General features: G+C 46.3%; 1 protein-coding gene across 1 annotated transcript in view; it reads right to left on the bottom strand.

The window, feature by feature from the left end:
- Positions 1-18,217, bottom strand: part of TMEM132C (transmembrane protein 132C) — a 169,999-nt gene that overhangs the window by 105,666 nt on the left and 46,116 nt on the right. The window contains exon 2 of the mRNA XM_066562430.1: positions 8,866-9,754. Coding sequence (XP_066418527.1) covers positions 8,866-9,754 — 889 coding nt within the window. The remainder of the gene's footprint in view (positions 1-8,865; positions 9,755-18,217) is intronic.

Here is an 18,217-nt window from a genome sequence, read left to right as displayed (position 1 = left end):
AAATGAGGAACCCCTGAGGCTGGTCAGTCACATTTTTGTCTCAGTGATCACCTGCAGGGCTGAACTTCTATCCCAGCACTCCTGGGGTGAATGGAAGATGAACCATGACTTTATGGTCTGGTCTGTCAGACACTCTTTTATCTGCAAAACCAAGCTGTGATTCATGACCCACAACTATTTATGTGTTCTGGTTCACAACTAATCAGGGAGGTTGAGGAAGCAAGCTCTGCATTTTGGAAAGTGCCACATATTCCCCTTAATGAGCCTGTCTGTCTTGTACAAAGAGCTCGCTCTGGTGGCACTTTGGAAATGAAGGGTTACATCTGAGAGCCAGAGCTTGGATGAAAAAGGGATTCTTTTAAGCAGCCTGACAGCTGGAAATGCAGAGGGCTATGTCTGAAGTGCTGCCCCCCATTTTTCTCTCCTCCCAAGACCCAGGCTGTTCCTCAAGCCCTCCTCTCTCTAGCCTTGCTGATCTCAGCAGCACTATGAAAACCTAACACGGTGTCACTGGAGATGATTAGGCTGTTAGTGTAAATTAACCCCCTGGCAGCTTTGCTAATACACACACTTTGTAACACACCAGGAACCAGGCAAACAAACAAAAAAAAATTGCTGAATTTCCTTTTAACCCAGTCTCATCTCAACCATGAATTAATCAGCTCTTCTGTGCGTCCAAAGTCTGTAAAAATGCAGCTTGCTTTTCAAGAGAATACTAAACACAACAACACACACCTCCCTCAAGAGACAGCACACCTGGGCAGGGTGGGATTTCAAGGAAACACACCCAAGGGGGTCCCAAAGGAAATGGTGGCAAAACTTGGAGTCAAACATTCTATAATTTACAGGAAAACTCAGCATTCTGAGTGCAGAGTGGTGCAGAGCAGCTCTTCCCAAGATCCTGGTGCCTTCTGTGGGAGTTTTAACTGTGAAGTGCCACAAGAACATATCAACAATGTGATTTCTTTGTGCCTGTGCTGTCATGAGTGAGGAGCAGCATTCTGCCAGAACAGAAACTTCAATCAATCTGACACTTTCTGTCTTAAATAATAAGCCCCACGAGCACCAATAAAACAACAAACCCATCAGATTTTACAGCTCTGCTGGCGCTCTTGGATTTCCCCCCATTCATCCTTGCACCCCAGATCCTCCTCCCTGCAAGCTCTGAGCTGGGGCTGCTGCTGTCCCCCCTGTATGACTCCAGCAAGTCACTCCTGCTTCTGCAGCCCGAGCAGATGCACGAAGGTGTCAAAGCCTCAGTTTTTCTCGGGGATGCTCGTTTCCATTCAGACCCAGAGGCTCACACACTTCCCTGCTTCCAGCGGGCCTGGAACCCAACAGCTTGTCAGATAATGACACTGAGGATTCCCGGGGGATCCCCCGATGCAGCAGATCACAGCCTTGTTCCAGACAGCCACAGAACATCCTCTTGATTCGATGGAACTCCCAGCAGAGCGGGATTTCCCTCCTCTCTGCTGGCTCGGGAGGACTGGGGTTTACGCCGTGTGATCTCCTAACGAGCCACCATTGTCACTAATTAGGCAGGGAACCAGGGATTTAATTAACGCTTGTAACTCGAGTCACACGAGTGGCTAACAGTCTAAACAGGAATGAATGAGCAGCGGTGCCTTGTCCCGCTGCAGGCAGCACCGGGGGCAGCCAGCGGTGCCACAGCTGGAGGGACGGCAAGGGCAGCACCGCACACCGGGGGTTTATCTGCACACCTCGCTGCGAATCCCTGCACCCCAACACCTCCTGCCAGCAGGGAAGGCAGCCTTGGCTCCAGCACCAGGAGCCGGAACTCTCTGATTTCCTGCTCTCCCCTTCACGGCCAATCCCTACAACTGCCCCCATCCATTTCCTCCACTGCTCCAATCAACACATTAGGAAAAGTTTTCCAACACACAAGCCTGAAGTGCAAACATCCAAATCCATTTTATATTGCGTGTGCATATATACACACACACACAATATATGTATATATATACACTCACAATATAGGCGTATATATACACATATATACACTAAGTTTATATTTGTATTTATTTATATATAGTTATGTACATTTATCTACAGGTCTATATCTTTATGTATATTTATGTACAGTTATATATACATAACTGTATATATACTATTATATATACTAACTATATATATACTATAACTATACATAACTATTTATATTTATATATAAATATATATATTTATATATAAATGTCTATATATAGTTCAGGTTTATTTACAGTTCCATGGGGATAGTCTGGGACCCAGCTCAGAATATATTTATAAATATACATATATTCACTATATATAGTTATATGTGTGTGTATATATATACAACATTTATATATGTATTTATTTATATATTTATGTATAGTTATATGTATTTATATATAGTTATAGATAGTGTATGTGTATTTATACATAGTAGTGTGTGTATATATATTTATATATAAATATTGATATGTAGTTCAGGTTTGTTTACAGCTCCATGGAGATAGCCCTGGAGCCAGCTCAGAGCACCCACAGCCCCTCACTTTGGGAGCACCTGCTTCCACATTGCGCAAGTGCTGCCCCGCCAGTTTAGTTAATCCCTGCCCACTTCTGAGTGACAGAATTCCACTGCACAGGAGCTGACCGAGGTGTGCAGGTGATGTTCTCCCAAGGGAGACTCTAACCTGAGGTCTCCATGGATTTCAACAGCAACTGAGCTTCCCTGCCCAGCTCCTGCTCTCAGCAGGGTCTGGGGCCTCCTCCTGGCTGCAAAGCTGTGCTTCACCAACCTGGTCAATCAGCAAATGATTTCCAAAGCACAGACACAGAATCAGCCTTCCAACAATAAATCCATAGGTTATTCTCAGAGGTAATGAGTACATTTTGTTGGATAATTGTTCAAAAGGTTTCTCAGGCTCCACAGTTTTTCAGAGGCATTTAAAGAGTCAGGGGAGAGTGCCTGTTTCCTCTTTTCTAGGTAGCTTCAATTTCAAGTTAATAATTAGTTCTTTTTAAAACTTTATTAAACCAGACTGCCGCTGCCACAGTGAGCTCTTTCCTCCTTCCCTTGCTCTGGTGAGAAGCACCTTCCTCAGATGTTTAAAGGACATCCTCCTCCCCAGCTTAGCAGTTCTGAGAACGAGTCATTAGTTTGGAGGACCCAGCTGCCTCTGGTGTGACACCAATGTCCCTGAAAAGTGCCTGCTAAGGGCTAATGAAATTAAACTGGAGCGCATGCCACTCTCTCAAAATAGCATTAACACGTTCCCTTCTTTGAAGAAGTATTTTTTACATCACAAATGCTTTTTAAAGCTACACTGGGAAATATTCCCCCTTCAGTGTGTCACTTCTCCAGTAAATGGTAATTAGGAGTGCTCCAGCAGACTGCCCCCATTGCTTACTGGAGCAGAACATCCAAGCTGATGGCACCACTGCTATGAATCTACTTGGGAGAAATCTCAACAAAGCACTGCAAGGTGCTGCTGTACCTCAGCACTTGCTAAAGACATAATCCCCCAGTGTACTTCAATAACCTGCTCCACTGTGGATGTGCAACTGAATTGTTACTAATCATTCTACAGAAGGGAAAATAAAACAAACAAAAAAAATCAGTTCAGATGTAAAGTTCCACTAGGCTGAACACCAGACAGTGAAGTATATAAACCTCTGTCAACAAAATATATAAAACCCCTTCAAGTCATAATTCACACCTCTGGGCATTTTTGCAGAGCAACTCTGGACTAGCACCTGGCTCTAGGGGCCCTATCAATGCCATAAAGCAACTCAATTTTCCAATTAAAATACACCCTGAAATTATGAGATTCCAACTCCTGTCCCTTCAGATGCCACCTGAAATGCTTTCATGCAGTGAAATGACTCTTAAATATTTAAGCAGTGCAAAGCTGCATAGGACACGTAAAATGCTTTGTTGCAATTCTTGCCATTTGGAGATGGACATGTACACCCAGAAGAGCATCCTACCAAACTCTTCTGTCTCTCTTCATTTCACTCCAAGCTCTGCTGGTTTTAAATATGAATCAGTGTAAAAAAAAACCAAACAAACAAACAAACAACCACCCTTCACCTCAGAGCTTAAAAACTGCATTCCATTTACTGTGGAAAATAGATCCTTGGGATAATGCATCCCAAACTCTGGGTTAACACAAAACTTTGAGTGATTCCAGCTCTGGTTTAGGTTTGCATGTTTTGGTATCTTCAGCTTCAGGATGTCACTTGTGTTTGCCATGATGCCACCACACTGCAGTGTCAAGATCTAATGAACCAACAATTAAGTACAGAACTCAGGGTAGTAAATGTTATTTCATCATATGGTAAGATGAAAATGTCACTATCTAAAAGCAAACAGTAGCTGCTTGAAAATGTTACTATTTTTGGTTATTTTTGGTGCAGCTGAGGGCAGTGCCAAGCTCCTGGGAGAGGTTTATTCCCTAGGGAGGCTCAAACAGGTCTTTCATGCACAACAGGCAGAGTTAGTGTTGAAGATGCCCCTTTTTCATGACCAGTGCCTCCAAAGTGGCTTTTTATATTGAGATTCCCAAGCACTTACACAGATGCTATGACCATAACAACCTTTCCTACCTCTGGTGCTGCTCTTCACATGCAGCCTCCTCCAGGTCCTTCAGCTGCTGCCAGCAGCACCCAACACAGCCCTGCTGTCAATACTCATTAGGCACTGACATGTGAGAGCTGTCCTAGCTCATGGGTTTAATGGCCTTCCTCACTGCATTTATCCTTATCCAATTTGTAGATTTATTATTACTCCTCATTATCCATTGTGTTGGGTTGATTTGTTTGCTGGACACTGATTACACCCTAGATGCCTCCAGGTGCAGCGAGCTGCACTGCAAAATCTCTAATGAGAAGCCTGAAGGGAAGGAAAAGCCTCTCCTGTGTTACACCTCTTTTCTCTAATCAGGATGTAACAACTTCATCCCCTTTCTCTTCACTTCTCCCGCTCGATAGCTCCTGTAAATCAGGTTATCTGCTGGTTCAGCACCTTGCAGAGTGCCTCAGAGCTGATCTGCTGCCCAGGGACAGGCAGCACCCAGCACTCCCACCCGTCTGCTCAGCCCTGTGCTGGGCACGGCTCTGCCCAGCCAAACGTAGCACAACCTGGCATGAGGAACAGCTGGCAGGGTCCTGTCGTGGTGAGCACCTGGAGAAGTATTTTGAGCTCCAAAAACGTGGCACAACCTGGCATGAGGAACAGCTGGCAGGGTCCTGTCATGGTGAGCACGTGGAGAAGCATCTCCAGCTCCAGAACACACAGCAGTGCACACAGGAGAACCTTTTCAGAGCTGCCTGGTGCCTTCAGCTCACCCCTCCCCAGCCTCCTCCTCACCTTCAAGCACCCCAGCATCACATCCAGTTATGGAACTTCTGGAAGTCAACCCCACAAGAATGCTTTCCTTTCAGTTTGCTTATGATGCTTTCCCTTTCCTGCAGCTTGGCAGGTGTGAGGGTTCATGAAAGCAGTCAGGAACAGGGTCATGCCCTAATGATTTTGCTTCTAATCCTCACAGACAACACACCCAAAATGATTCTCACATTAGAGAAGAGGGCAACAGCACTTGGAGAGGTGACAATCAGCCCTGGTAGCTTTGCCAAAGCCAGTGGTAACAATTTGTGGCAGCTCTGGGAAGGACACAAGACCTCAATGATCTTCATTTTTAAAATTGCTGGGTTTTTTCATTTCCTTTCCTCTACTGATGCTTCTTTCCTTCCGTTCATACTTTACCAGCTGCTAGAGGTAACAGCAATTTTCCTTACTGTACATCAAGCAGGCAATTCATCTCTCTTTTGGGAGCCCAGAAATCCAGTGGTAGGAAAGCAGGGCAATATTTTCCTCCCCCTTCTCTATTCCTTCAGCTCTTTCATCAAGATTTTCCCATTCATATTGTTGTTGGTAACATAAGGCAAACCTGAAACCCTTTATGAGAGAAAATCAAAGTCCTGCAGCAAAAGGGCTGAACACTCCCAAGGGTGATGCTGACCAACTGCTGGCATTTTCTGGTTTTGCAGATAGAAAATGCCTGTGAAGACCCACCAGAGGTGACACAGCAGGACAGGAACAGGACCTACAACCTCTCAGGATGGTTTGGACTGTTCCCACCACAGTCTTGTGCTTACTGGGTGCAGGAAAGGAGGAGCTGTGTTTATCCACACGGTGCTCCTATGGCATTAACGCACTGCCCTGCACCACCCACCTCACCCCTGCCACACCAGCCATCCTCCTGACTTTACTGGTGCTCCTGGGCTGATAAATGCACAGTTACAATACCAGGATGCTGAATGAAGACACAATTTAAGAACATGATAAACTCATGTACACAGTACCAGGATGCTGAATGAAGACAAAATTTAAGGGCACGGATAAGTTCGCACATACGGTACCAGGATGCTGAATCAAGACCACTTAAGAACACAGATAAATTCACACATACAGTACCAGGATGCTGAATCAAGACTATTTAAGAACACAGATAAATTCACACATACAGTACCAGGATGCTGAATCAAGACTATTTAAGAACACAGATAAATTCACACATACAGTACCAGGATGCTGAATCAAGACTATTTAAGAACACAGATAAATTCACATATACAGTACCAGGATGCTGAATTAAGACAATTTAAGGACACTGATAAATTAACAGATACAGTACCAGGATTCTGAATGAAGACACAATTTAAGACCACGCTTTCAACTTGCCATGATTTGTGGCTATGAGGTCATTGAGACCAGTCTGCTTCCCTTTTGCCAAAAAAGATTTGTAGCTATTATTTCCCCCCCCCAAGCAATGATCACATGCTGTTTGCTTCAGCTCTGCATGTTGCAATACCTCAATGAATAATATACAAGGAGCAGAAAATAAACAAGCCCACTGTGCCCGGGGATAACGTGTGGTGTGTTTTTCTTTAGGATGATTAAATGTGAGTGCATGTCATAGGATGTAGGGCTTGCTGTGCTGGGAGCCCAGGAGGATGAGAGCACACAGCTCTCTCCAGGCAGGCAAATGGCCAGGGAGAAGGTTAAGGGGGCCCCCAGGCAGGCCCAGCATATGCACTGCTATTCCCTGGCTGCTCTGCTCTCTGGGCTCTCTCTCCCCAGACACAGACACTCCACGGGTTCCTGGCTCACACCCCACCCCTTCCACACCTCAAAGTTGCTCCGAAGACATCAGATTGCCACCACAGAATGGGAAGCTCCATTCTTTGCCAGCCTTTCACCAGCCCTCTGCTGATGCCTTCAGTTTTAGCTTTCATATTTTTTTTTACATTCTGTACTGCCTTAATGTGTAACTCTGAACGCCATATAAAGTGTTAGCAAGCTCTCCTCACAGTTCAGTAGACAGAACAACCCTTTTCCAGCCCCAGAACCAACCTGTGTCAGCCTGTGCATTCCAGATAAATGTTCCCAAAACTAAAGGCAGTCCTCTCTCTGTACACAACAGCGAGTCACACAGGCAGCTTCCAACATCCCCCATTCCCATCCCTGTCTCCTGCACCTCTCAGCCAGACTCATTTCTGAGCAAAGAAACACAGCCCCAGATTTCAACAAGCTTGTTGCTCTTCAACTCGCTTTTCAGGAAAATAAAGACAGTGACATGGACCTTCAGAGAGTGATCCCCACTCCCATTCACCCAACAAACACCCAGCTCACTGCCTCTGGATTTCTTCTTTCACCACAGCTATGTTTGTTATGTGCAAAAGTATTCTGTTTCTACTACTTTGTGTAAAGGGATTTTCAATAGAAGGGAAGTAACAACATCAGAAAATACTTCTAGCACAGAGGTTTCACTCAGTAAACAGGTGTCTGGGAGATTATCTCGCCAATTTAACCAAAGCTGCAAACACCACAACGGTTCTGGGATGACTAAAATCCCCCTTTTTTCAAATAAAAGCCTTTTATCTGCCAAGCAACACTTCCTGTTCTAAAGGCTATTCTCCTCGGTGGTTGTCAACTATGTATTAATCTAATTCATATAAGCCTTAGAAATAAATTCTTTCATGTGCAGAATCTTTTGGGAAACTGATTCCCTGAGGCTTTAGAGAGCAATTGTTGCTTATCACCGTGGAAATTTCCACTGAATTTAAAGCCTGGTAACAAGTTAAAAAAAGATACATCAAATTCTTCAGTGATTAACAAGTTTCCCAGTCTTTGTCATCCTCAAAGGATTTTCATCTGATCGGTAGGGAAACGGCTAAAAATGAAAATAAAAGGGAAGTGATCTGACCCAGTAAGGCAGCTCCTGTGTTCCCACTCCTGTCCAAAATAATGGCACTCACTTCTAACAGTCCCTTACAGGCAGCAGCAATATCAAACACCTTGGGCTTTATTTAAAGGACAAATGTGCTGCCAAAGACAAACACCGCTTAACTGCAAGTGGATAGTTAAACCCTCCCTACAGAGCTCTCCTAACAAAACCACTCTGTGTGTGGGAGAGGCAAGCTCTGCCAGAGCACTTACAGAAAAGCGGGTAATTGAAGTTTTTCTACATTCAAACTCCATGCCTGCGCAATAAAAACCTGATTTTAAAAGCGCCATAAAGCAGAGAAGTTTCCTGATGCCTGGCTGTCTGTCACAGCACAGAAACAGCCCTGCTAAAGCAGCACTTTTGTACCTTGCTGCACACCGTGGGCCTGTGATAAACGGCACTGCAGACATGCTGAAAACCTCCCTGTGACCGGGGCTTTCAATCCTCCTCACAGCGTGCAAAGAGGAAAATAAGGTATTTCAGTGACTAGGAGCAACCTTCAGTGGGGATCAGCTTCAAATCAGCCGAGATCCATCCCACACCCCCAACGTCTTTGTGCGCCAGAACCACGCCCGGCCAACCTCCTTACCTGAGGATGAACTGATCCACGGTGGAATTGTTGGCAATTGTCACGTAAACATTCACAACCTCGCCTTGCTTGACGGGCTTGGAGGGCAGCCACACCACAACGTTGCTGTCCAGCCGCAGCTCCGTGAGCTGGGAGGCCTCCTGGCCACGGTAGAGGCTGACAGAGCCAATCCTCTGCAGGTGGGACATGCTTTCATCCACACCATCCTTCCCGGGCCGGATGGCGTTGCCCTTGCGGAGATCCTCGGCCGTGCACTCGCCCTTCTCGTCCCCGGGCTGCACCGTGTAGTAAAGCTCCACAGGGCTCCCCTCCAGCTGCTCCGCTGGCTTCTTCCGGCCCGTGAGCACCGTGGGAGGGTTGAACCAGCTGGGCAGCAGCTCCAGCTGCGCCACGCAGAGCCCCAGGTCCCCCCGCAGGCGGCAGCTGCCGCGCACCTCGCGCGTCTCGCGGAAGGCGAACACGCGCAGGCAGGGCAGCCGCTCCGCGGGGCTGTACTCGTCCCAGTCCCTGCCCACGATGTAGAACAGCACCTGCACCCGGGGCTTGCTCAGGTAGATCTTGCTGCTCAGGATGTAGGCCTGCAGCTTCCAGTTGTAGGTGAACTTGTTGGCGGATCCAAAAGAGCTGGAAGTCAGCAGGAGGTCCTGGGGCACTGCTTGCTCCACCGAGAAGGGTCCGTAGCTGGCGTTTAACACGGGCGGCCTCTTGGCTTTGTAGGGGAAGAAGGACTCCACCCTGGACTGCAAACTGGAATTTCTCATGAAGTCCTGGTTGGCTTCTTTGAGGAAGAAAGACGTCTCGGCGTTGAAGAGCCGGTAGCTCACAGGTAGGTACGTTGGTAATGAAGAAAATCGCTGATTATTGTCCAAGACCCCTCGGCACTCTGTCACTAATAAAAGAAAAGGTGAGTTAGACCAAGTCTGCTTATGGAGTCAAAGGGACACTGAGCACAACTTCAGTGTTTAGTTAGGGACAGGCATTATTCCATGCAAAGAACATTGACATGTTTAGATATAGATAATTCTTTTCTGTACTATGTTTGCAAAAGAAAATAAAATGCAGCATGTTGGGAGAGCCCAATGACCAACAGCCCCAGGGCTGCCAGTCACCAGCCCTGCAGGATCAAAGGGAGCTTCCCTTCCAGGTGCAAAGAAACTGCTTTTCTCAGGACACACACACACACACAAAACCATTTCACTCTCTCTGTCAGTAACCTTGCTCTTGTATTATTGTTCCTGGTACTAGAGTCCACATCTCTGTGGTAAAAATTTCCTACGTTCTTTAAATGCAGATGGACATCACAACCCAGAAGTATTTCAGCAAGTACAAATATCTAAGATGCACACAGAGAGAACCAGCATGTGCTGGCCAATTTCAAGTTTCAGCTGAACATCAGATCCCTTTTGATCTAAATGTTTTCCTGTTAAAATTAACAACAAATTGCTGAAAAGCAAAATGTATTGTCTAAATTAGGGTAGATAACAGTGGAGAAGAGTTCAAATACACGTTGATTATGTCATACAGCTTACAACCCCTCTCCTTAACCCCTGCTGAAGGGATTTGCCACAGATACAAAAGGTAAGTGCATCTAGTGCTGGACTTCCTGAGTATTGAAAAAACAGAGCTTGCCCTCAGCTGAGGGCTCTAAGGGAATCCCAGCAGAATGAGGAGTTAAGGTTCTGTGTAGGTTCAGCTTTTTAAAGAATAAAAGTAACCACAAGGACAACACAGAATGCAGAGATTCATCTGGACCTCAGAACACCTGAGGATCCCAAAACAGCCCACAGAGACACTGCTTTACCACCTCCCTCACAAAGGGCTGCAGCCTGGGGAGTTCTGCAAGTCACATTTGCTGCCCTGGCATGTCTGGCTGCTAACGTGCTAATTATGCAGTCAGATTTAATTAAATGTTTTCAAGTAAGGAGTAAACAATCGATACCTGTCGTGACACCAAATGGCTGCTGACAGACAGCCCCACTGCAGTCCTGTGGAGTGTGCAGTGCCAGAGTGCAGGGAATGAAGAGCTTGGGGAGGCAGGTGTGAGGTAACTAAGAAAAGAAGGAGACAAATGTAGAGGAGGGGGAAATCAGAACTCTCAAAGGACAGCAGCCATAAATTTGAAATAAGGAGTTGTGTTCACTCATGTTTAATTCATGAACCACCATGGAACTGTTCTCCTAACTGAGCAAACTGCCATGACTGGACAGAAATTTAAACAAATCAAAATGAAAAGGTAAAAAAAGGAAGAGAAACAGTGAATTAGCAGCACAACACCCTCTCTGTCAGGCAGAATCACATTTAAAACATAAAACATCAGTTTAGCCCACTGTTACAGCCCTGCAAGTCTCCAGTCCTTGGCACACAGTTCAATTCTGCTGGAAAAGATGTTACAAATGCCACCTCCTGAGCTGATTGATTTCCCTCACCTGAGTCTGTCAGGATTCCATCCCCAGGTAGTCTAACACTTCTGAAAGGAACACAAGGGAGATCCACTTTGGACCACGGACCTTTCAAGGGAAGAGGAAAAACCTACAGATTTCTTTGGAGCTTCCTCTCCAAGCCCCTTCACCCACCCTGGATGAGCCTGCTGGGATGTGCTCACCTCCCTGCAGCCCTGTGCAAAAAGCAGCCACCGACATCCTCTGGGACAGATGCCACCATGGTTTTCAATGAAAACACCTGGCTTGCTGGACAAGAATTCCTTGGGGGCCAGTTTGGCTCCTGAGTCTGACTCGGTGACTGGTGAGAATTTCTTTCTTAGGTGTCCTGCTGCTCAGCCGTGCTGCCAGAGGGCAGGGCTGGGCTTAGGGGAGGCACAGGAACTCTTGGTGAAGGAAAGCATGAACTGGTTTAAGCTCACAAGTTTTCTGAAAGGTTTTTCCACGACCAGGGATTCTCCAGACACGGCCCCACTGCTCCTGAGGGAATCCCTGCCTTCCACAGGAGCCACACAAATCAGAAACAAACTCAGCAGGCTGCAGAGATGAGTGAAGTCCTGTGATTCCAAAGGGTTGCTGGTCAGGATCTAAGCTAGAGGCTTAGCAGCTGTTTTTGTGCAATTCCCAGGACTTTTGCTGCAGCACATTACCCTCAGACAGACAGTGGGCTCATTTTTGCAGGCACTTCATTTATCCTGGGTTAGTCACATGCATGAGGTATGCAGGACTTGGCCCAATATTAAGAAAAAACAGTCATGCAACTTCTGCCTTAAGAAGCTGAACACAAACAGCAAAACCCATGTGGCCAGACTGACAGCAGAAAGGAAAAAAGCCTCACTTTTTTTTTTTATTGCAGTCAAAAGATTTCCACCCACTTTCATACCATACGTAATGGATTCCTATATTTCTATACTGAAGGCTGTACTTTAGACAATTTATTTAAGCACTTTAAGCCTTTTACTGATAAAATTGGTAGCTAAAATTGTCCATTTTATTTTTAGAATACCAACACCATGCATCAGCAACTGCAGGCCATCACTTAAGGGACTTGTTCTATTCTCTTCATCTCTACCCAATAACTTTCACATCCTGGTATAATTAATTACCTGCATTTCCAGAGAACACTTTTGTATGCTTAATCAGCTCCGTTTCAAAGTTCTTTAATTTATCAGAGAATCTATTTAAACAAGATGCCATGGGTTTTCCTGAGTTTCACAGCACAAGTTATTATTTTAAATAACCATTAAGCGGTGTTTACTTTTTCGACCTGAAAAACTAACTTTTAAAAAGCAGCTCTGCCTGTCAGTGCTTTCAGGTGCTCCGGAACAGATTTCTGCATTTTAAAATGCTTTACACCCCTTTCCATCACCCAACAGGAGTCACAGCTGCCCAGAGATGAAGTCCTGCATGGAAAAGGTTAACAACCATCAAACAAAGCCAGTACTAGCCAAGAACAAAAGCAAAGGCTTACAATTAATTATTTCTTCTTTGTAACAGCCTGGTGACTTTTTAATCCTTCTTCTGGCATCATATGCCTGTGCAGCACTTCATCTGAACCCAAGCAGGCATCTGCTAAGCACATCACTGGCTCCAGTGTGACAGAGCAGCTCAAATTCCTGCAACCCAGTGAGCTCATTGGATGGGAAACAGTGGCTTCTGATCTGTAGTATTATTATTAGTTCTTGGATTTCAGCATAAGAGGAATTTTCTTTGGGGGTATTTCACGTGGAGCTGGATTCACTGGAACAGTCATAAAAGCTTAATATCTTGGAGTTGTTATTTTATGAGGTTGGTTTGAAGTGACTTTCTGTTGGGCAGGGAATGAAGGGTTTAGCTCGTGGGTGGGAGATTACTGGCCAATGGCCACAGATCTTCAGTGCCTGACGCTGGATGAGCCACTCAGCCTTCAAGGCAACCATCTGCCTGTGCCCTCAGTCAGGAGGTTCTGGGCCAGGGAAGCCGGTGAGGAGCAGAAGACACGTGCCCATGCAAAGGGGGAGTGATGTGAGAAGCCTTCCTGCACCTTGTCCGGCCCTCAGAGGCACATTTATAATTGTCCTTGCAGGACACAGGCCAGGGGAAAAGAGCTGAAGAGATTCCAGTGCCTGTGTGTCCTCCTGGAACCCCAGCACAGCTGCAGCTCCCACCAAGAATTCTGTAACTTTTAAGGCAGGATCTTCTCCCTCCTTTTTCCAACCACCTTTCCTCTATTCCTGAACCTAGCTATCATTGAATGCTGCACCACACTGATTTTAATTTTTGTTCCACTTCCATGCCACCAGAGTTTTAAGAAATAAACCCCACCTAATGTTATTCACAGCACCACCATCACCTAAAACCCTGCAAATGCTGTAAATTATCATCCCTGTTCCTTCCATGGACACCCATTCCCACCTGCCCCTGCACCCAGATGAGCCTCTGACACAAACCATGCCCTCACAAAATCCCAACCTTGGATTCTCTTCTGACTCCATCTTCCCCTACAAACCTGTCCTGCTCCTGCAGAGCAAATCACATATTCCAGCTCAGGAACTGCACAGCAGAATGGAAATAGGGAAGATTCACTTCAATCAGCACAAATGTTTCCTTCACCCAAAATGTCAACAGCTCTGTTTGCTGGTTCATTTTCCCTTAATTTTCTGTGCCAGCACCACACTCAGTCACATTTAAGGACTTCACAGCGTATGAAATCTTTGTAGCAATGTTTTGCTCAGAACTAGAGCTCAGCAAATACATTCACTTAGACCTCAGGATGACCTTAGCTGTGCTCTCATCCCCTCCAAGCTCCCTTTTCTTGCCTTCTAGAAATAGGAGGCTTTGCTGATGGAAAGGCTGAGTGGAATCTTAAACCAAACAAGCTCAGATTGAGGATACGGAACAGATTTTGGACTGTGAGGTTGATAAAATACAGCAACAAAGGGAGCAGAGGCTCAGCCATGTCTTCATGTCCAGACTGATTCCCCCCTGATAGGCACAGCTCAGACTCTCACTCCCCTCTGGCTTGAAAGCTGCAGCTCTGTGAGCATTCCTAACATCAGCTGGGGCAGGGGACCTGCAGGAGCCCCAGCTCCTCCCGGGTGCCCACCAGAGCTGCCTCCCCACCCTCTGAGCGACCACAGGGACTCTGGGACCAATTGCACACAGGCAATGTCAAGTGTCAAATGCTTATGATGACCAATTTGTCAAGTTAAAAATAAGCTCTGCAAACGAATCTGGCCAAGAAATCCACAGAGCAAACATGTGAGGGAAATTGCAGCCTATTACCCAATGTTCTGTGAGCACCTGGTGAGGGCAATTTCATCAAACAAAATTAATGCTAACAAAATTATTTTAGGAGGTTTTTTTTAATCCAGATTCCCTAAACTGCAAGCTGAAGTCCAAGGATAGGTTTGTACCTGCAGGGTTTTGCAGACTGACCTGAAATGAGATATTCCTATTCACATCCATGGGAGTAGGGAGTCTGGTTGCTTACCAGACATATTTTAATCCCAGATATAGACACAGTCTTATTTAGCCTAGATCAGAGTTCAAAGATTTTTTGGGAGACATTATATTATAATCAGTTATTGTGAACAAATTTCCTATTTTATTTCAGTGGGAGATATTAACTTCATTCATTCAGTATATTGTTAAATGAAAAACTGCAATAATATTCTATTAAATAGACTTCTCTCACATTTTGAGAGTATATCCTTAATGAATTTATCCTTTGTACATTCCCACAGATCAAACCTGCACTGAAGTCCTACAGCCAGTCCTGGATTTAGTACAGAAGTGAACATTTGCCCCATTCTTCTCCAGCAGAGGCAGCACAGTGGCATTTCAGAGCTGTCAGAACACGACAAGCACCTAAAGCAAGGACTGAACAAAGGTACACCAGCAACCTCTGCACTCCTTGAAAACACAGAACAATGGCATGGCCACCAAAACTAAACGATGGGAATGCCAAGGGGATAAAAAGCATTTCAAACAGAGCATGGCCAGATGCTAGAGCTCATTGCCAGGGAACTGCCCCAGAGTTAACAGGGTGACGATCACTGAGTGCAGCCCGGCCAGAGCACTGCCATTAAGCACATGTAAAACTCCTTGTTACAGCTGCATCGATTAGAAGCCAGGATTAGACCTCTGCATTCTAAAGCCTTATCCAACATCTGTCAGGTTGTTCCATTTTCCTCAGGATTACCAACACAACAGACACGTGTATAAACCACAAATAGCTGCTTGTGAGGCACAGCCTTTTCACCAACAGGAAAGGGAAGCTTTAAAGTCTATTTTGGAAACACAGAACTCTCAGAAAACTGCACATCAGAAAGGCATTTCCAATATTTTAATAACAGCCTCCAATGCTTTTTGCAGCTCTGTACATGCCCCCCTTTGGCTGCCAAAATACCAAGATATCCTTTTATTACAGGCCTGTCTTCTCTCTGACCCGCTACTCACAGAGCTCTGTTAGTCAAAGGCTGCCTGGCATTCAGGACTGAAATCTATAAATGGTTTTCTCAGACTGGCTGATGACCTTAAGAGTCTGTAAAACAACAGTGTACATGCAAAGGTCAGTGAAGATTTCCAGAATCATTCCCCCTCCCAGGGCTGCCATTCCCAATTGTCTCCACTGCCGAGGCCATCTGACCTATTTAAGCCACTTTGCTGCGTGGAATCAAAGGATAAATACCTGGAACCTCCAATTTCCACTGATGAAAGCTTTTGTTAAGAGAAAAGGTTTGGAAAACTTCTATACAGACACTGTTCAGGTTTTGTGCTGGCCAGAGGCTGTAAATGTCAGAGTCCTGTGAGCAGCACACGGTGGGCAAAATGTCACACGCTGGCCTTTGAGGCAAGCAGGGCTGCAGGGATTGTGGCACACCCCATGGATCCTGCTGGCCCCATTGTGGCACACCCCATTGTGGCACACCCCATGGATCCTGCTGGCCCCACTGTGGCACACCCCATGGATCCTGCTGGCCCCATTGTGGCACACCCCATTGTGGCACACCCCGTGGATCCTGCTGGCCCCATTGTGGCACACCCCATTGTGGCACACCCCATGCATCCTGCTGGCCCCATTGTGGCACACCCCATGGATCCTGCAGCCACCCATTGTGCACACCCCATTGTGGCACACCCCATGGATCCTGCTGGCCCCATTGTGGCACACCCCATGCATCCTGCTGGCCCCATTGTGGCACACCCCGTGCATCCTGCTGGCCCCACTGTGGCACATCCCATGCATCCTGCTGGCCCCACTGTGGCACACCCCATGGATCCTGCTGGCCCCATTGTGGCACACCCCACTGTGGCACACCCCATGGATCCTGCTGGCCCCATTGTGGCACACCCCACTGTGGCACACCCCATGGATCCTGCTGGCCCCACTGTGGCACACCCCATGGATCCTGCTGGCCCCATTGTGGCACACCCCATGCATCCTGCAGCCATCCATTGTGCCAGCACAGCAAGGACAAAGCAAAGAGGACCTCAGCCTGTCCTGTCTGATAGCTGGAGAGAAGAGGAGCATTTAGGACACTGGAGTTCATTGCCAGCTCCATCACAGACTCATGGCAGGCACAGGAAACCTCTGCAGCCCCGGTTCTCTGGCAGGGAAATGGAAATGAGAGCAGCCATCGTTCAGTTTGACTGACCTGCGAGTCAAAACCACGTGGAGTTCATCACACAAAAGGCCAAGTAAAACATTGTCTGTCTGGGGGGGTTTCTGGGCTTTAAAGCAAGCAGAAACAACCCAGTGGCAGTCCCAGAAAGGGGGGAAAGCAGACAGTGGGGTCAGTATTTTCTACCTTCAGCAGCACCTTTTCAGAGACCTGGACTGCTCATCCACTGAAGAAATCTAATTTTCATGGCAGTACAATTCTATGAAACACATTTCTCTGCAGGGGATGTATCAAATTTAGCCTTACAGGATGGCTCACCAAAGCCTGCCCAACATTTTAAAGTTTGGCCAGAATGCCATAATGATTGAAATACACGAATATCACAGTTAGTTGGGTTTGGGTTTTTTTGAAGTTCTCAAGTGTCATAAAAATGGGAACATGCAAGATGTAAGTTACAAACTTGAACAAGTTCTGGCCTTGGCAATGAATCAATTCCTTGTCCTGTATCTCCTTCTCCAGTTTTTAATAGCTCAGTGCTTTGCTCTGCTGTTTAAGTCCCTGTCAGATGCTGATAGGCACTCACTCCTCTGTTTAGACACTGAATTGCTTTGCACAGCTCCTTGTTTAAAGAGAGATTAGAGTCCTAGAGCCTGAATGGGGCAATTTGCTCAGCACTCTTGACTGCCACGAAAACCAACAAGAACCAAGAGCACCAAAGAGCTCAGACCTGCACAGGCTGAAGCTTTCAGCTGCAGAAGTGTAGGAGGACACAGAGGACCCAGGAAATGAATCACAATGTTTCTCCCCTTACCATCCAGAAAGAAAAAGAGCATTTTTGTCTTGCAAACAGGTACTAATGAAAAATAAAGCCAGCCAGCAACATGAACAACAGGACTTTATCTCACCTAAAGGACTTTATGTCACATATCCCAGACTGAGACCCAGCCTGCACTGGGCTCTGCATTACACAGGTACAAGGGACATTACTCAAAGAGCCAGGTAGAACCTGGCAGTGAGCAATGCCAAGGCTGAAAAGCAAAAAGGGGTTTCTTGCAATCAGACCTGAGCCAGGCTTTCCCTGGGCTCTGTAATACACTTGTAGCACACATCTTGATACCTTCCTAACTGGAACTCACTTCTCAGGGCTGGTATTGCCAGGGTCCTGGGCTCTGCTGGGAATAAACCCCTTCTGACCTCTCATCCCACCTCAGCAACTCAACACCCAACAGCTGCAATCATTTTTCCCATTACCCAGGCAGGGAACTGAGGCAGTGAAGCTGAGTTTTCCAGAAGGTTCTACCAAAGCCA

This window comes from Molothrus aeneus, chromosome 18, assembly GCF_037042795.1.
Source record: "Molothrus aeneus isolate 106 chromosome 18, BPBGC_Maene_1.0, whole genome shotgun sequence".
Lineage (NCBI taxonomy): Eukaryota > Metazoa > Chordata > Aves > Passeriformes > Icteridae > Molothrus > Molothrus aeneus.
Note: the sequence above shows the minus strand (reverse complement) of the source record. Positions and strands in the feature narration are given on the sequence as shown.